The sequence below is a fragment of the Xyrauchen texanus genome, chromosome 40, assembly GCF_025860055.1.
Source record: "Xyrauchen texanus isolate HMW12.3.18 chromosome 40, RBS_HiC_50CHRs, whole genome shotgun sequence".
NCBI classification, from domain to species: Eukaryota; Metazoa; Chordata; class Actinopteri; order Cypriniformes; family Catostomidae; genus Xyrauchen; species Xyrauchen texanus.
In genome coordinates, this window is record NC_068315.1 from 5,003,764 (window position 1) to 5,024,760 (window position 20,997).

Genomic DNA, 20,997 nt, shown 5'->3' on the forward strand with positions numbered 1-20,997 from the left:
AGCAGCTGCCCCCGCGACCCGACTTCGGATAAGCGGTTGAAGATGGATGGATGGATGGATTCAAGATATATGATCTAAAAACATCTTGCGTCTCAATGTCTTATTCAGTTTTGCTTCTTAATTAAATGTATCTTGCTTTAAGGGAGTATTTTTTTACAAATATGTTTGGAAAACAAAACCAAAATACTGATGAAGAAAATATACATATTATTATTTATTTTATTTTATTGTTTTATTAATTTATTTTGCAGTTGATTTTAATCTGGCTTCCTTTAGCCTCTGTTGTTTGTTGGTATTAAATCAAGGCAAAACAATAAAAATAAAATAAATAAAATAAAGTAAAGAAAAGTTAAAACAGAACAACTAAAAAATAAAACAAAAAAGAAAAGTTAAATACAAACACGTCTAGATTTATTTCAAAACCAACATAAAAAAAATTAAACAAAATAAAAAGAAGCATCAGTGTTTATTTTCAGTGGTGGTGGTGGATGTTACATCCGATATGCTCTCTGATCGTTCTCCAAAAATCCCTGCAAGGGTTTTGAATCGAGGCCCCCACTCATTGAGGTAATCGTAGTCCTCCTCTATTTCACCATTTGTGGACTCTATAGAACTTAAACTTTCTGCCACAGAGCCCTCGCCTTCATAGGCATAGGTGGCGAGCGAATCGTAGGGCGGCGCTGAAGTGTCGCCATCATGTTCTTGCAGTCGCTGACTAATGAAGTTGCAGATGTCAGCACTATTCTGCGAGGCTATTGGGCGTCGTGGACCCAAACCCAACTCGGGCTTAACGTCTCGACGAAAGAGGTTTTCCTTGATGACTTTGGGATTGCGAAGAGTGCCCATGTCAAAGGCATGCGTGTCCTCCTCACCACCTCCCTCATCATCATAATGGATAACGTTGTCACGGATGTCCTCTTTGGAAGTCATAAGAGTCTCTTTCTTCTTCTGTCGCCGCACACCCACATAGAGTACCACGATCACTGCATGAAACACAAGAGTAAAACACAAATGAAGCGTTTGACACTTTTTAACGCATACACACATGTGTAAAAATGTGAGGGTGTAGGATGATAATGGAATTAGCCCAGGCAAAGTCTTTGAAGACTCCATGAAATCATAATTTAAAGGGATAGTTCACCCAAAAATTTTAATTCTCTCATCATTTATTCACCAACATGCCATCCCAGATGTGAATGACTTTCTTCTGCAGATAACAAATTATGATTTTTAGAAGAATATTTCAGCTCTGTAGGTTCCTACAATACAAGTGAATGGGTGCCAAAATGTTGATGCTCCAAAAAGCACATATAGCTATTATAAAAGTGATCCATATGACTCCATAATCCATAATTTCAGAAGTGATGATATATGTGTGTGAGAAACAGATAAATTTAATTATATTCCCTGCACAGAAGGGCATGATATGCACGAAGAACATGAATCATCAAAAACACATGAAGAAGAATGTGAAAGTGAAAGTTAAAGAGGACAATGACTGGGCAGGGAGAATAATTTACAGTAAAAAAAGGACATAAATATTTCCACACCTATCACATTGTTTCTAAAGTCATTGATTAAACCACTGGAGACTTATGGGTTACTTTTATTCTGACTTATGTGATTTTGGAGCTTCAATATTTTGGCACCCATTCACTTGCTTTGTATGGACCAAAAGAGCTGAGAAATTCTTCTAAAAATCTTCTTTTGAGTTCAGAATATGACAGAAAGTCATACACATCTGGGATGGCATAAGAGTGAGTAAATGATGAGAATTTTTTTTGGGGTGAACTATTCCTTTAACCATGTAATTTATCTTTAGGTCTTCAATGTGCTAGCATAAATTGCAGACTGATCACAATTTGAATTTGTCAACAGTAGGGTGATTGATTTGCTGTAGCAAACTGTCTCTTTCTACCAAAATTCTAATCACTGCACCCAGTGGGCGAAGCTGGAAGTGTTGAACGTATGGACACATGTAAGCTCAGGTTTCTGTGTAAAATATCCACACAGTGGCTCCAAGAGCGAGTTGCATTTTTAGCTGTAAATGATGTAATACAGTCAACATGAATGCTTATTTGATTTACTCAACCCCCAACCCTAAACCTAACCATCAGTGGAGATAAAAATTGATTTTAGAGTGAAAATGTAACCTCCAAATTGCACTCACTAGAGTTTATTTGTCAAGGATTACTCCCTGGTTTCCACGGGACCAGAACCCGTGTCACAGATGTTGCTAGCACATGTTGATTTCCCGTGTGAACATGTTGTAAGTTGACATTTACATTTACATTTACATTTATGCATTTGGCAGACGCTTTTATCCAAAGCGACTTACAGTGCACTTATTACAGGGACAATCCCCCCGGAGTAACCTGGAGTTAAGTGTCTTACTCAAGGACACAATGGTGGTGACTGTGGGGATCGAACCAGCGACCTTCTGATTAACAGTTACGCGCTTTAGCCCACTACGCCACCACCGCTCCAAAATTAAATATTAGCAGGTATACTTTTTAAAAAAATTACATGCTAAAACAAACTGTATTTTTGTCAGACTGGTCCAGCTTATGTGTTTGCATATTCTAGAGTAAAACAGCAGGCAATGTCTCTATCAAAAAGACGACTGGCTCTTGTAATAGGTGGGACTTCCATTCCTACAGATGCCCTATTGAGCGTTTAGATTTCTTCCAATCATTTTTCTGAGTGGTCCATCTCTTCTTCCTTTTACCATCTCTAGGTACAATCAGGGAGCGAGGAGAGAGAGGCAGGGAAAAATAGAGCAGAGGCTAGTGAAAACACTCTTTCAATCAAGGAGAAGACCCTCTCATTTGTTAGAATTTCCCATGATTGGCAAACAGCTCCTGACTGCAGTCATCATTTAGAGTGAGACTGAAAGCTGCAGCAGTAATGTGTACCCTCTATCTAATAGACTGTCTCACACATCATGTGTAAGTATTTCCAAGCACATTCCTCTCTCTATATAATTCACATTTCATTGATTCACCAGAAAACACACTCAATCCTGTGCCTACAGGCCTGTAGATATAGATTAGGGTCAAAGAGTCTGAGACCATGTTGAAAATCTGGTATTCAAAATCGAATTTAAACCTTGAAATAATCAAGGCTTTAGGATTTTACTTTAAAAATAAAGAAACATAATGACGTTCACTGAATAACAAATTTACTTTACATTATTTCTTGGTCACTATTATTTATAATCAAATAAGCTATTTGTGACATTGACCATGTCAACCTTTGCACAAAAGGTCATATTTGCTTGCTTCCATTGATACACACAAAATGCTATTTGAAACATCAAATTATCAAATCAAATCATGCTGGGATAACATGGATCAACAAGTTTTGCACAAACGCCCATGTCCATGACAGCTTGAGTGCATATTGTCATTAAAGCAAAAGGGGAATGTACCAAATTCTGCGAAATTCAAAAATTCTGTACTTGTCTCTCAAATTGTTATGCTGACATTATAATTTGAGGCTCATTGGCTCTGTTCCAAAACCTAGTGAGCTATGTCAGTAAAAGAATTGAAGGACACATGTACATAGATAGGCTATACAGTCATTCAATGCCAATAAATACCAATGCAATTGTTAAATCTAACTAAAAATAGGCTATGTATGAGTTATGTTAACGTGTCAATGCTCAATGCAACATGTCAATGCTCAATTACATTGAAATGAATTGTAAGTCGAGTGTTTTGTGTGCTTACCTTTAGGTCACTATTTATATTTGTATGAGTTGCTACATATGAAGAGCGTTTCAAATCAGTCACCCACCAAGTTCCATTTTAGCAAGGACGGATGCTGCCTTTGGGCCGTTTACAACGAACGCGTGTTTGCGTGCCTCCATACTGCTTTGTTGTAATGTGTAAACATCTTCTACCCATGCACTGCTTTTTTAGCATGTTTAAAACCTTGATAAACCTGGGTTCTGTTTTCAGTGCTCCATCAAGCCTTTTTTAGTGCAAGGACATGTTTGGTGTGAACAGCCCCTTAGAAGGTAGTTGACTAATATGCTGTGAACAGCAAGGCTGCATGCTAGGTTTTGCAGCAATGATCACACTGTGCTGTGAAGAATATGTTGTGTGTTGTACAAGATTCAAGAAGAGGTTTCAAAGTACACAAGTTAGCACCTATACATTTATTACTAGTCAGTAAATTAGCAAATAAATTGGTGTGAAATAAATATGTTTTTTTTTTTTTTTTATATGGTTCATGGTTTTATATGGTTTATAACAGTCAACTAGCATATGAGATAGTGTCTGTGAGATAACAGCACATCCAAGTGGTGGATATTACCATTGCAGCATTCAGTTGTTCAAACATGTCTAACACATAGTTTTGAGCATGTGTTACAGGACCCAATTATGGTTAAAGAAACACCCAGAAATGAACACTTATAAACGTTATACAAAAGTTCCAATGTGTATTGATAGCATTACAAACAGCTCGCCATACAAAAAGACACTCTTATCATAAAACCAACAAATGAGTTAAAATACACATTCATATTAATTAATATACCACCAAATATCACACAAGTGAAATTATGAAATATGCCACACTCTGTGATTTTAATGAAACACACTGCACATCTAGCAATAATAATTAACACACGTGACATGCAAATGCTTTAACTTCGTCCTGAGTATAGCGGTGTAATATAGCACCCTCTTTAAATGAGGAGCATTGAGGGGACAAAAAATAAATACAAAATAAATAAAAGTTAACCTAGTCTGCCCCTACAGGCCATCCCAAAATATTTTGGACCTAATACCAGCTTAGTTGCCAGGGCGGATTAGACAAAATACCAATATAAAAAGGGCACAATAAAAGCAGCAAATAAACCCTAATACAAAAGCAACAGTAGGCTCTGAGGAGCTGAAATACAAATATAAAATATACCTTTATTAATGAATTGTTAATATATCAAACTGTAATTAAAACATACATATCAAAATACAAATGCATTCATATCTGTTTCAAAAGTCTTGCAGAATAACTGTGAAGAACCCCAAGAACATGCGTTCCAAAAGCAGCCACCCGCATGTATATGGAGTATGCATTAGTTTCGTTCTGCCGGCCGGAAACAAACCCTACTTTCCTCCAGTTCTTACCTACTGTCAGCCCTTTTAACCTCAGGTAGCCCCTCCCATTCACTTGCTAGATGTCTCCTGCTAAAAAAGTTGCAAAAAAAGAAAAGGTATATGTAACAAGGTTTGGTCGATGTGGGACAGAGGAAGCGAGGTTCAGGTAACTGTTTCTTCAAACTCTTATATCAGAGTCAGTCGGCTTTTCAGTACATCTACACAAAAACATACAAACGCATCACACTGCTTTGCCTCTCTTTCACCCCTCTAGCATGGGCTCTTCTTTTATCGCTCACCCCAGGATTACTGTAATGAGAAACAGCTGTTAGACATAATTATTACCCACGGGTGAATCCTAACCTCTTTACCTCTCCCCAGATGAATGCTCAAACACACACTTGCCACCACATTACACAAAACCTCAACCATAAACACATTTATGCATCACACACAAAGAGTCACCTAACTCACCTCCTGTACTACTACTCTCTCATCCTCCAATACAGACCTCAAATATCCTCCAATACAGGCAATCGATGGAGATTAGAATGCTGACCTGCAGTAGTTTTGGAGGACCTCCGAAGGCCCTCTTCTACCGAGTGACTTTCCAACTCCATTTCTGTTACTTCATCTAACCCTTCACCCACAGTCAAATCCATCTCAGAATCTGCCAATTTGAGGGTCTTCAGAACAAAATAACTTCCCTAGGGGCAATATCTCAGTGGTGTAAAATTCTGCATCCCCATCTTCCTTGCATCATTCACTTGTTCATCAATAACAGCCCAGTGAATCAATTATATTGCTCCCAATGGCACACTTCTTAACTCAATCCTATGTACTTGTCGTACTTGCCCATTTGGGTCTAATGAGGTTATAGAATAGACTGGCCCACTTTCTTTAGGTTGCCTCACCACTCGATGAAAAGTGGTGTCCAAAAAGTCCTGAATCAAATTATGACCTCTCACAGCATGATTCCTGATATAAACCAAATCACCCGCTTTTAGTTTCAAATAGATCTTTCCCATCATATTTCTTGTCTTGAAGCTGCCTTCTAGTTTCCAACATTCACCTGATCATAGGATTCTTCCAATGACTGCTGTTGCTCTTGTAGCCATTCCCCTACAGAACAGTCTACCTCCTCTGCCTCAATTCCCAAAACTAAATCAATTGGTAGACAAGGCTCTCGGCCAAACATTAAAAAGTATGGATTCCTACCAGTTGACTGATGCACAGTGGTATTGTCTGCATAGACTAACTGAGGGAGATGCCAAGACCAATGTCTCTTCTGCAAATCATGCAGTGCGTGGTTAAACCGTTCACCCTTTCTTTTTTCCTGCGGAAGGTATGATGATGTACATCTTTTTTTAATCTTATAAATAAAAAGTCAGCCCCTGCACAACCAGGAAGTGTGGTAATCTCCAACTGAATGCAGGGAGATAGTTTCATGCCTACCCCTTCACCCCCAATGGCCAAAAATAGTTTTTGGGAAATTGGCATAGGCCTAAACAAGTGCTGAAAACAAAGTTTTTTTTTTGTTGTCAAAGCCTATTCTCACAATCGACAGTCCACAATGAAGCAAGATTACTTTTGTAGTCTTACCCCTCTTTCCTGCTGTACTTAACTGAGCCACCATTTGATGCAAAGGTGCTGCTATTTGTGCAAATCCTGCAATGAACCTCAGAAATCTCAGAAATGATCTCTGTTCTGCTAAGATAGTAGGGGTCTTCCAATCCCCTACAGCTGACACTTTGTCTGGATCTGTGTAAACCCCTTCAGCTGAAACAATGTGGCCAAGGTATTATACCAGTGTCTGAAAAATAATGACACTTTGAAAGTTTAACCTTATCCCCTGACTTTGTAATCGTAAAAAAAACCTAATCCAGCCTCTCTAAATGTTGTTGAATTGAGGAGGAGAACACGATTAAGTCATCTAGATAAAAAAGCACAGATTGGTAACAGCAATCTCCAAACATACATCCATTAGGCGATAAAAGGTACTAGGGTCATTGCACAACCTAAATGTCATCCTATTAAATTCAAACAGCCCAAATGGGTGCAAAAATCCTTTTCAGCTAACTCAGCTTGAATATAGCCACTAGCTAAGTCAAAAGTTGAAAACCATTTGGCCCCTGTGATGCCAAAGTAATCTTAAACGGTCTCACCCTCTCCTTATTTAAATTTGAAAAAGTGTTGCTGAATATAACAAATATGTGAACAAATGGATTATTTGTGCTGTACTGTATTTGTTTTATTTATTTTTATAGATGTGAAAAACAAAAAAATTAATAAATAATATCAGCAGTGTGGTTTGCCTATATGCACTGTTTGACTTCTCAGACATTGTGTGTGTGTGTGTGTGTGTGTGTGTGTGTGTGTGTGTGTGAGCGTGTATTTATCACTTTGTGGGGACCAAATGTCCCCATAAGGATAGTAAAACCCGAAATTTTTGACCTTGTGGGGACATTTTTTCGGTCCCCATGAGGAAAACAGCTTATAAATCATACTAAATTATGTTTTTTGAAAATGTAAAAATGCAGAAAGTTTTCTGTGAGGGTTAGGTTTAGGGGTAGGGTTAGGTTTAGGGGATAGAATATAAAGTTTGTACAGTATAAAAACCATTATGTCTATGGAAAGTCCCCATAAAACATGGAAACACAACATGTGTGTGTGTGTGTGTGTGTGTGTGACGAGCGCTAATGTAAACAGACTTGGCTGCGTGCTTCTGATAATCACGCATGATTAGCATGTTTTCACTGTGAGTATACACGTTTTAAACTGTTATCGTGGTGCTTTTGTGATAGTTTGGCTGTTTCAGAAAACAAATGTATTATATGCCTGAAAAAACTGTTTGAGTTGCTGTTTGTGTGAATGAAAACCACATCTGCACCTAATAAGTAGACATGGCTGTGTGCATGGGAAGATCCCGTTTAGATATGATGGTTGTGCATAATCAAGCTGTGAACTGTTATCCTGGTACTTTGGTCACAATTAGCCTGTTTGTTACATAAAATAAACATATTATGTGCTTGAAAAGAGTCATTGAGTAGCTGTTTGTTTGACGAATGACAACCGCTACTGTAAACAAATGGCAACACAGATCACGTTTGATGTATTGACTGTGCGTATGAGAGCTGTAAACTTTTTATCATGTTACTTTGGTGATGAGTTGGATGTAGGTATAAAAAATAAGCTTATTCTGTGGTTTAAATGACTTTATGGGTAACTGTTTGAGTGAATATAAATTACAGAAGCTTGACCAGCGCAGCCTGTGTCTGCATAAAAGCCTGGCTACTTGTAACATAAATGACTGTTGCAGAAACACATATTTGTGACGCTACTCTGCTGTGCCCAGTTATTAAATGTCACATATGTGTGACGGTACATATGAGATGGTTAATTACATATTCAGATTAATTCATATACCACCAAACAAAAGTAACATTTTAAAATATGCCACACTTTAATTATGATATTTGATATTAAAGAAACGCACTGTACATCTAGCAATAATAATTAACACTTATGGCATGCAATAGCTTTAACTTTGTCCTGATATTAGGGTCGTAATACAGCGTCATCTTTATACAGGGAGTGTTATATGTGAGGGGACAAAAAAATTAAAAATAAAGAAAATTAAACTTGTCCGCACCTACAGGCCGTCCCCTAATCTTTTGGCCCTAATACCAGCTCAGTTGCCAGGGCGGACTAGATAAAATACCAACATCAATAGAGGACAACAAAAGCAGCCAATAAACACTAAAAGCGAGGGCAGCAAAAAGATCAGAAAAGCTGAAATACAAATATAAAAAAAACACCTTTATTAATTAATTGTTAAAAAATCAAACATTCATTAAAACATTTATATCTAAATAAAAGTCTAGCAGAATAACTGCGACGATACCCAAGAACATGCTTTCCAAACGCAGCCAGTATGCATTAGTTTTGTTCTGCTGGCCAGAACCAATCCCTGCTTTCCACTTTCCTACTCTCGCCTCTTTTAACCTCATGTAGCCCCTCCCATTCACTTGCTAGATGTCTCCCGCTACAGATGTCTTTGCATGCGTTTGTTTCTGATTTTATTCGAGTGGCACACGTAGAAGATAGTCATTGGTTTGATAAGGCCTTGTCCTCGGCTCACTGATCTGTTGCCTTGTCTGGCAAGGCTGCTTCCTTGGAGCGGGAAATGGGTCAGTCTGACAAATGGAGCACCGATAATGGCTAATCTCCAGCGTGACAATGTGCTCTCTTTCTGTGCTGTCTGTGATCCTGACTGGCACCTTTAGCAAGAACACACTGGTGCTGAGAGGTGCTATCCTGTGTCTCACAGGCACAGGGGCATTAAGACAGGTCAGTCTTTTGAGCACTGCAGCCTCTTAAATGCAAGCACACGTTTACAGTGAGAGATGGATTGAGTTTTTTTCATCTTTGATGTGAACAGCTTGGGGAGGAGGAGAAAGTGACAACAAAACTGTAATTATTTTAGAGATGGACATTGCACAGCTGACCCACATAGAGTAGATGTACAGTAGATGTGTACAGTGAGGTTCAAATGCCTTAAACCACATTTTTTCTAAATGAATACACTATTATATTATTGGAACAAAGTCCATGAGTGTCAAATTACAAGCAGAACAATTTGAGTGAAAAGCTTAGAATTTCAGAATTGCTTAGTATTTTGTGTATCCCTCTTGCTTTAATGACTAAAGTGACAATAAAATCGGATAAAAAAAATTGGTTTAAAGTAGACTAAAATTGGTCTGTGCTGACAAAATTCAAAACACTGTCCCTAGTGGCCAAAGCTGTTGTTGGGCAAATGGGCACATGTGGAGAAGGGTCTGTTTGCATCCTGCTAGTCTACAAAAAGACATGCCCAATCACTATGTGGTGACAGAAATTGAGAAATGTGATGAAAATGAAGAGAAAAAACTAGTAATGTGCTAAACTAATAGGCTAACTGGTAAACTGAACAGAGAAATGTTTAATTTCACCATTTATATCTTAGGCTTAATAATATGATATGTCACAAATAATGTAAAAGTTATTCTTTGTTATATTCACACAGTTAAGACAACATGAATCTTACACCAATAGCATAGGATTTTAATAGTTCTTTGAGCCAACAGAATGGCTTTATGATCCAAGGGGTGTTTTACTTGGAGTGGGCGTGGCATGTAGTGAGTGTTCCTTGTAGTCTTGCGGGATGCAGACAGATACACTTGCACGTGTGAGCTCCATTTTCCGTTTGTAATGTGCACAGAGGAGTGCAAAAAGCAAGTTGCGAAGTGAGTTGTTTTCAGCTGTACAGACTGTAATATATAAAAGAGGAATGCATGTTTTATAAACTGAACCCCCCCAAACCAAACCTAAACTTAACCATCAGTTGATTAATAATCTAATGCTGGAGGAAAAAACGCAACCTCTGAATTGCGCTAATCACTGATTATGTGAACATGTTTATTTACTGGTTTCAACGCGAAAATCCGAACCCAGGTCTCGCACTCTGCTGATGCAACGAGCTTCAAGTCATGTCACAGAGGATGGTAAACACACTGGACCAGATTCAAACATGTGTGATAGGAGATGCTGCTTATCATTGAGTCAGCATAATGTGGCCAATCCTACGGTATTGTAAGGATTACCTGGGCAACCACCAGGGGTCGCTATTTATGTTTATTGTTCACTTCGTATCTTTCATTTGATGGGTTTTGTAGTTCAATTCCTTGTCTTTGTTCATTGGTTCTTTTAGTCATTAGTCCCAGGGGTTACTTGTTTGCTTATTATTGCTTGTGTATTTAATCCCTGTGTTCTTTGTCAGTTCTTAACCTTTTCATGGCTGTTTGTTCTGTTTTTGTATAGATCCTATTTCTCTCCTCTTGTTCCTGCAAACATTACAGAAGATCTGACCCCACTATGGTTCTAGTGGCTGTGCAACTGTCTCTCAGACAGGAAGGCAGTAACATCGAGCAGTATATACAGAGCAGTTCTGCAGTCTCACCCAGGTTCTCAATTGTAGAGATATTGCACTCATGGACTCCTATTTTTGGACTCAACGAGCCTGTGAAATCCTTTCTGCCAGGAGGCAGATGTGATCTTTTCTTGGTTGAGTTCATTGACTATACTTTGAGGCTCACATTCTCCCCTTACACCGTGGGGTATGGCAGTAATCTCATGCTGCTGCCAGTGCCCATGACTACCACAGTCAATGAGCCAGTGCCCATGCCTGCCATGGTCAACAAGCCAGTTCCTGAAGCCTCATCCATTCCAGAGCCGGCGCTTGAAGCCTCGACTGTCCCAAAGCCAGTGCCTGAATCTTGGCCATCCCAGTGACAGTGTCCTCGGCCACAGATGTTGTTCCCACAGCAGTGTTTCCAGCCACCTGGAAGAGGAGGGGAAGGACTCCTGCTCTCCCGTCACTGCCTGCACTCCCATCAACAGATGCCATTTCCCAGTCACTGCCAGCGTTCCCACCCATGGAGGCTGTTCTCCAGACGCTGCCTGCGCTCCCGGCCACCGAGGGCATCGACGAGCCTGTCCAGTTCCCTGAGGCTGTCGACGAGACTTTGCTTTGATGCAAAAAGTGACCATTGGATTGAGGTATATTAATAATTGGAATCAGATCAAGTCTTAACTAAACCAAAGTTTTAGACGTACAACCAAATGTGAGCTTGTAATGATGAACACACAAATATCTGTGGCTCAGGTGGTAGAGCGGGTCGGACACTAATCGCAGTGTTGGTGATGTGATTCCCGGCCCACATGACTCCACATGCCGAAGTGTCCTTGGGCAAGACACTGAACCCCAAGTTTCTCCCAATGGCAGGGTAGAGCCTTACATGGCATCTCTGCCGTCATTAGTGTATGAGTGTGATTGGGTGAATGGGACGCAGTGTAAAGCGCTTTGGTAACTGCTAAGGTTAAAAAAGGTGCTATATATATGCAGACCATATCCATATAATGTAACATGAGATAAAAACAAAATACCCTATTTATACAAATGTTATAAAAAATAAAATAGGATGCTTCCAACTCTGAATTCTGATTGGATAAACCACATTCAAAGCAGTTAAATATACAATATATTAATGAGGCAAGTTGAGACATTGCTTAGCAACTGTAAAGACCTGAATTCTGCATTGCATTGTGCAAAACAGTGCAAAAGTTTGTTCACGTCACTGTCACATGTACTGTAAATAACATGAAACAGTCCTGTCCACTGTTAGCCCCACAAATATACCTTGGAATTTTAAATATAGCAAACAATATCTTTTGGTTGACACATTGCTATCATCACATAGCATGTACCATCACACCACCAGTCCTGATCCCATAATTTCAAATAATCTGAATGTGTTCTTCTTGATTGTGACAGTTTTTGAAATAATATAGAAAGTTACAGATAGCTGAATAAATAGAGGCATGGATAGGTGTGTGGGTAGATTAATAGTGAATAAAATGAGTGGTTGAGTGTAGCATGTGTTCATGGAGTGGAAGTACAAATCTTTTTACAGAAACAGAAAGACCTGCAGTCTGCTTCAAGCTGGGATGTGAGAGGTTCATTCAGGGACAGACAAGTGGCAACCTCATTTTTTGTTGGGCATGCTCTTACTAAGTGACCAACAAGTACATTCAAATTACCATGGAAACGAGGCGATAACAGTCTCTGCACATCCCCATGCAAAGAAATTGGTTTTATACCTCTTGAGATTTCGCCGCATAGCCCTTGTGGGTTGAGATAACATGGAGAGTAATTCAGCCTGTAATCTGATGCTACTTGTGTAGAATAGCCAATCAACAGGCAGGAAATTAACAGGTTTGATTTAATTAAACCATCACAAAGAGTTTCAGACAGGTCAGCATCTCACATTTAGAAAAACACGCAGTGCATGAAGAGCATGCAACCAGTTGCAACAAACCCATTTCAGTCAACATGAAATAAAAATTAACCCTATTTACTTTCACACATCCAATGGTGCAAGTTATTCCAGAAATTAGTTTTTTTTTAATCCTGCAACTTTTGTCTTTCTTTATTCTTGTTTTGGCAGGATCCTGCCACTTTTGTCTTTGTTTATGAAAGTCTGCCTGTTTCTTTCATGTGTGTGCTTGTTTCTGTGTTTTGCCCTCTTGTGTTTGCAGTTGCCACGTGGAGAAGGTTAGCTCTGTTTTCCCCCCTCGTGGGAGTTTTGTGTTTGTATTTTTTCTTTTAATAAAAGCCTTTAAAATTGCCTCCTGCATTTGGGGCCTATCTTAGCATTTCTTGACATAACAATCTGGTCAATACAGGACCCAGCAGAGGCATCATGGGCATTTTTCTCGACCCAGCTCCTGCCCGGAAAGAAATCGTCTCTTAGTGCACCACCCAGTACAACAACGCTCTAGTCAGCTCTCAGAATGGTCAGCCCTGTCGCATCTATGATTTGGATCTAGCCAGTGAGCCCCACAGGTGGTGCTATGATGAGACCTGTTTGAAACGTATATTCCTTTCAAGCTTGGGCAAATTATTCAATGCCGAGGAGCTGGTGATATTTTTTTTGGCCATTCTGGGACTTAGTAGGCCATACTGGCCATCTCAGTGAGATGGAGCCTCTTGTCCATGGCAGGGTTTCCTCACCTGAGCAATCCTATCTGGCCGTGCCCTGTCCTTTCCCTGGCTCTTGTCGGGTTCTCGCCGATGTAGAAGGATGAAGCTTGGCGCAGACTGACAGGAGGCATCCAAGCTCGCTGGTGACTGTCAGAAGGCTGAGGAGCCGGTCACTGTTGACCGCCAGGAGGCTGAGGAGCCGGTCGCTGGTGACTGGCAGGAGGCTGAGGAGCCAGTTGCTGGTGACTGCCTGGAGGCTGAGGAACCGGTTGCTGGTGACCTTCATTAGGCAGAGGAGCTGGTCTCTGACCGCCAGGAGGCAGAGGAGTCCACTGGTCTTTCCACAAAAGAAGGTGGATGAAGTGGAGAGGGTTCTCTGTGTTGGGGTCTGCTGCAGTGCCCCTGGAGAGGTCAGAGTCTGCTGCTGTTCTCTGGGTGGCAACTAAGGTCCCTTCAGCTGTTGCCATTGAAAAGCCTGTCCAGTGCCCTTTGGCCGTCAACGAGCCTGTCTTTGTTTATTCTTGTTGTGGCAGCATTATGACAGCCTCCTCTCCCTGTTTCTTTCTTGTGTGCTTGTTTCTATTTTTTACCCTCTTGTGTTTGCAGTAGAATGCTAGCTCCATTGCCCTGACTACTGCTCGTTACTCCACTCTGCTTCTTATCTGTGGCACCTTAATCATATTACCCTTCCCTTTATAAGCTCCTCTTGTGTTCAGTCTTGTGCCAGATTGTATTGTATGATTTTTCCCTGTCAACTGGTTTGTCTGTCATTTTTCTTATTTGTTCTGATTTTTGTAGTTTATTGTTCTGTGTTATGTGTGAGGTTTGTGTTTGTATTTTCTTCTTTTAATAAAAGCCCTTCAACTTGCCTCGTGTTAGGGTCCTCCTTCAACATTCCGTGACATTTCCGTAATCATTCAAATGGAATAACTTGCTCCACCTCTGAAACAACTTTAACAACTTTCCTCCAACCACAAGGTTCCATTGTAATATGCAGCACCTTATTTTTATGATCCAATCAATTCCCAATGGAAATTGATCCTGCCCCACAGTTTTTCTCAATGAATATCCTGTTTCACTCTGAAATACGCCAGATTATGGAATTAAAATGGGTTGCAAACAGCATCAAAGTCCCTTTGGGACTTCCATTCCTACAGCTGTAAAATTCAGCATTACAGTTTCTTTTATTCATGTGTATACCAGTGACCTGTCTCATCCTATAATGTCTCTGGTGGTGTAGAATTGCTCAGAGTTTTGGTGGACACTATTCCAGTTTGGTTAGTGATCTTGCTAAATAAAGTCCTGCTGGCTATCAGATTTGCAGGATGCATTGTCATTGCATATTGAGTTCGGATTACACCCAGTATATGGAGTTTGGATAGGCAGCATTCTTTTTATCTAAAGCTCTGATGGATGTGTGCTTGCTTACCCAGCAGTATGATGATGCACACCAGAATAGCAATCAGGGCTCCGGTACTGAGTCCCACTGGAAGGAAAATAGCTTCAGGGCTGCAAGTTAATAAAGATCCATTGGCATCACATCCGCACACATGGATGGTGAGGGTGCTGGTACTGCTCAATGTCTGGATGCCTCCATCCTCAATCGCAAGTGGAAGATAGTAGATCTCTTGAGAGTGCCGTTTGAAGCCGCTACGGAGTGCCACCACCCCGGCAGTGTTATCTGGGGTAGCGCAAAACAAAACAACATAACTTTTAAAGGGTTCCCCCAAAACTATTTCAATACAATTCTCAAAAACCATTTGAATAAATTGAGCTGACTTATGAAATTTAATTATACTATTGATTGATCTTGTTGGAAGGATGTTTCTGTTGTTGTTTAGGAAGCAGGATTGATCGACTGCACCATTTTGGATAACTATTGAATCCCTTATCACAGATGTTATTCTGCATCACAAGGAGCACACTTGTATGATTTCAAAAAGACACCAAAGTTAACAAAGCATTTAGCGCTTTGCGTACTTGGCAGCAGTTCCACAGGGATATCACATTACAGCTGAGTGGAGACTCAGTCTCAGGGGTCTAAATAATATGCTTTTTTCTCTGTGCAGAGAATTTTTGTGCTTGAACATCATTTGAAATGATTTCACGAGCCATCTTGAGGTGGAGAACCTCTTTTGCCTTCTGATGAACTCACATAACCTTCCTCAGCTGGTCCAATTGATAACTTTCTGAATATTAGGCTCATCTATCTTTCTTGCTATGTTCCATCTATATAGTGTGCTGCCTTGATTTCTTATGTCTAAATACCCACCAACATATGTTGTGTTTTCAATTGTTTTCCTATGTAAACATAGGCGAGATGGACGTCTTAAAGTCTCGCTGTTTAATCTGTTTATTTACATTTTTCATCATATTCCAAAGTATGCAATAATGAAGGGCATTTCCTAAACGGTACATTTTCAGTGGAGGAAAACACAGTTTGAGCGTGGATGATAAGTGTAAATGTAGCGAAACTAATGCTGTTTCAAATGAAAGCGGATTAGTGTAGACGTAGCCTTACACCGTGTCCTAACTACACGCGACGCGATAAAATTCCAGCGACAGCAAGTGTGTCTGTCCACACTAGACGCGACGCGACTGTGAGACACCACACGTCAATCAAAAATCACAGCCATTCAGAACAGCTTGTGGGCGGAGTCTCTCTGTGAAAGCGCACTGCTGGCCCGCACTCGCATTGGAAATGGTGTGCACAGCTCGGACTACTGTCATTGTCATTGCAACTCCCCACCCTGCCTGTATTTCAGTAGATTGTCTGGAATGACACCCCTGGATACAGGGACACAAATCGTCATGCCTATTCACTCTACTTTACATTGAAAATAAAGCGGAATTTGTTTTACACAGGTTGATGCGTCATTAGTAGCCTACTATAGCTAAATGCTACATTCATTCATTCATTCGCTGTAGATGAAAGTCTAAACTTAACTTACCATGTGTATTCAATGCTTCAGCTATACTTCTCCAGACGGAATCCTTTTTCCTGATGTCTTTGTGGAATTTATCGTAGAGAATTGAATGCCTTTGAACTTCGAAAATCAGTTCCTCGTCGTCCATGTTTGATAATTAAATATTCAGGACACGCAGAACTTCCATCCAATGAGATCTCTGTGTGGGCGGATCTGTCAGCCGCGACGTCGCAGAAATAGGAACCGTTTCTAAATTAGAAATTTCGCGTGTCGCCGTCGCGTCTGGTTAGGACAAAAACTCTGATTAACATGGAAACGATACCTTTTATCGCGTGTCGCGGCGTCGCGTCGCGTGTAGTTAGGACACGGTGTTAGACCACATCTCGAGTGCTGTGATTGTATTCATTGTGGTGCATCTAGCTTTTTGATTACAAGGATGCTTTCGTGTGCACACCCCCAAGGCTTCTATAAAATTAAACTGATGTTAGCATGTAGCTATTATAACTAAATGACATCCTAATAAGCACAAAACAGATAAACACAAAAAAGTATTTTTTTGTGTAATACTACAATTGTATAAATAGATTAAATAGTGCATTTTAATAAGCATCTCTATATCCAAACACCAATAAAAATATAAAAAAACAGTTGTGGTTTTCTCAAGTGATTTTGCCTTGTAGCAAACGCCCAAACCAGAAATTACTCAATGGCAATGCATTTTGAAGCTGCTCATGTTTTAAAAATTTAGTGGAATTTAGTTGGTGTGTTAATGTTAAGAGTAATGAACATTTTGACAGGCGGAGAGTTTGTCTGCAATAAATTGATTACCCTGTTTGACCTCCATCACTATGAGTTTATACTGAGTGCATTTTCATGATGGCTGAGCATTTTTAAGAAAATATTGCATGTTACAGACTAGCCTGCTTTCTTCAGGTTTGCCAAACTGCCCTTGACAACTGTCACGTTGTCCCAGTAAATCATGTCTTCAGAGAGCATCCATGCCTAAAGTGTGGACAGGAGATCCATAAGGCCAAAATCTGTGGCTGAATATGTGCTGTGCATTTGAAAACTCCTCGCTTTAGTGCCACATTCTGAAAAGCATGTGAACTGCACCAAATAAAACCTATGTTATTATTTTCCAATGAAGAAAAGAGGGTTCCCAACCCTTTTGTCCAATGCATTATCCAATCTATAATCTGGTAATCAAACCCACAACCTTTTTGCTAGCGCTATGCTTTACCTGTTGAGCTACAGGGAATAAAAGCCAAACTCACTCCCAAAGTCTCTGATGGTAAAGTTCTTGTTCTTCACTCCCTCTTGAGGAGATTTGAAGGAAAATCTTTGTCCAGCTTGGGGGAGGTCTTGGTCTTTTGCACTGATGACCTGAATAACCTAGGTGAAACAAAGTTAATCAAAGATGTTGGAAACTGTAGGTTTTATGAATTTAACATAAACAGATACTGATCTGACACTGTATGTGCTGACTTTCCAAAAGCTGCTGCAAAATGCACACTTTTACACAAAATTAAAAGCAATTCAAATATTGATTTGTTTGTACCCCTCTGTACCAGCGATAAAATGGCTTGACGAGTGCAGTTTTCTTGTACATATTTTTTACATGTTTTCCCAGAAGAGAAAGATGGTAAAAGTTGAAATGCAAATATCAGCCAAAAGTTTCCTTTGTCAACTTTTAGGTGTATAATTGCATAAAGACAGCTTTAAAGCTAAAAGACATAGACTAAAATCCATTAAACACATTATATTGCATGATGATGGGGTCTATAATGGCAGAACAGTCATGTCTTTGGTGGTACATTTGACCATTGCCGGACACTGTGAATGTAGTTAAAACTAAAGTATCGACTATTTCAATATTTTATGATAAACATTAATGTTTATGAAATCTCTTCATGATTTATGAAGGTAATTACGGTACACAGGCCACTGCTGCTCTTTAAGCAAGTACATTGCACTGATTTTGAATGCTTTTAAAAAATTCTGCATTATTAATTGAAATGATTACTATCTTTAGCTCTTTTATAAACAAACTGAATAATAAATAACCATTAACCAAAACCATTAAGATGATTTCAAAAGACTTTCAGCACACATGTAGTACACAGCAAACTAATTAGTAATCAAGTCTGTGTTTACTCTTGAATAATGGCGATATATATGCTGTTACATTATGTATTCTTTAAACAAACTCATTTCACTTGTGTTGTTTTAAACAATAAAATTCAAACGGCAATGTTAAAATGTTAAATAAAGCACATTTTTCTTCCCATCCTGTAATTTAAAAACTAGTCACAGGTGCATAAAATTGAGTGTGCCACTGAGTAAAATGTGCTCAATAATAATTTATAATTTAGATTTTATATCTAAAACCATTTAATCGGCTCCACATCCAGTGATCATGATACAGAGTGCACTAAAATTAAAAACAGATCCATCTTTCATGCTTACAGATGCTGGTACTGCCTCCTCCCTCCTGCTGGCATCACCTGTTGTAGGTCTATCATGAGCTTTGCAGATGTATGCTGGATTGGACGATTAACTGGCACAGCACTAATACATCACTAATCCAGCATGCTCTTCTGCACAAACTATCAATCAAACCACACACTTCTGACCCCTCAAAATAGTCCAGCAGTTACATTTTGGGGTTTATCATGGTATGTAATGAGAGTGTCAGAGTTTGCAGAATGTCTTACATCTTCTTAAATGGCTCATTAGACCATAATTGTTTTTTCAGCATGCAAACATACATGCACACACCAATCTATATTCACTCACCTGTCCAACTTTGGTGCTCTCACACACAAAGGTTTCGTAAGGCATGGCGAGCTCTGGTGGAAACTCATTAATGTCCAGCACATGAACTATGACAGCCACTCTACTGGTCAGCACCGGGTTATCTACACAAAAAGAAGTGAGTTTAGAAGACATAGATTATGTCTATGCATATACTGTAAGTATAGACAAGCAAGGGGCCGTCGTGAGACAGGTTAGTTTTACCCTACAGATGATGTGTTATTGTAATAGTAATCCTGCTCAGTATGACAGGAACCACTGGTTCAGATATTTGGTGCGTGTGCTTGCCTTAGGAGCCATTGGTGCAAAGCTACCATCTGTGGGATTATGACTGAACGCCTCTAAGTCAGAACCCCCTAAACGTAATGGTACCACAGCACTCCGATTGGCTAGCAGGCCCATGAGGGCCCAGCGAGCGCCGCCCCTCTCCCATCACACACCGCATGTTTGTGGAGAACCTGGTGCTAAATGACTCGTAGGTGTTGAAAGGTTCAGTTTGTCAGAATATCTTTATTTTGGGCATATTTAGATGTTTTAACACTTTTTTTTCCAAAAAGGTTTCTATTTGGCTATCAAGAAACCAAATAGAAATAGGTCATGGGAAGTGACCGGAGTGCACATTTGATTGGCACAAAAATACATTTATACTTGTCACTACTTTAAAATACTACTAATAATAATAACAATAAATAAATAATCTGGGTTATAGTGAAGCAATTTCAATGGAAGTGAATGGGGCCAATCTGAAAACATTAATATACTCACTTTTTTTTAATGTATGGCCTGAAGACATAAACAATATGCATGTTAACATGATTTTACTGTGATAGTGCTGTACTCACTTACAAACGTTTACTGTGCAAAGTTCTATCCAATTTTAAAGCTTTGTTGCCATTATACCGCAAACCTGTGTTTTGTTGTTGTTGTTATTTATTTATTTATTTTTAAGGAAAGGAAGGATGAGTCAAATTATTTTCATAGTAATCAATATTCTGCCACACATGCAGTCGATTGAGCTTAACTTGTATTGGACCTAGAATATTCCTTTAAGAATTTGTGTTCAGGAACAATAAATTATTTTACATTTTTATAAATTCAAAGGTGATTCAAGAGGTTATCCAAAAACTGAAAATGCCACTCTCATTATACAACATTACCATCAAATCAAATCTAAAATCATCAACATCACACATTATATACCAAATCAACATGTGATAAACGTTTCAACATAGATTAAATGCAGTTCCCATTTAAAACTGTTCCATGACTTGGGAATAGGTCTCCTCTGTCACATCAATAACGCTAAATCACCACTTACTATCATTTTAATTCATTAACTACCATTCTAAAATCATAAATCGGCAATTATATTACATCAGTTCAATGAGCCTAATGTTCTTTTGTGGCAGAACCAAAAGAGATCATTTACCAGATTTTCACAGGGTTCACTGTACATATATCAAATTTACTGTATCATCAGCCTCTAATGTAATACTGCCACCATGTGGTTCTACATTGAAAGTTTTTAAAGAGGCTGTTATATCATCTATAATCTGTCTTTATAAAC

At 39.3% G+C, this 20,997-nt stretch overlaps 1 protein-coding gene across 1 annotated transcript in view; it reads right to left on the reverse strand.

Annotated features, from left to right (window-relative positions):
• Positions 1–459: 459 nt before the first annotated feature.
• Positions 460–20,997, reverse strand: part of LOC127633248 (cadherin-12-like) — a 135,153-nt gene continuing 114,615 nt past the window's right edge. Inside the window, exons 8-11 of the mRNA XM_052112199.1 lie at positions 19,413–19,534; positions 17,891–18,008; positions 15,119–15,370; positions 460–983 (exon numbers count right to left, since the gene is read on the reverse strand). Coding sequence (XP_051968159.1) covers positions 460–983; positions 15,119–15,370; positions 17,891–18,008; positions 19,413–19,534 — 1,016 coding nt within the window. The remainder of the gene's footprint in view (positions 984–15,118; positions 15,371–17,890; positions 18,009–19,412; positions 19,535–20,997) is intronic.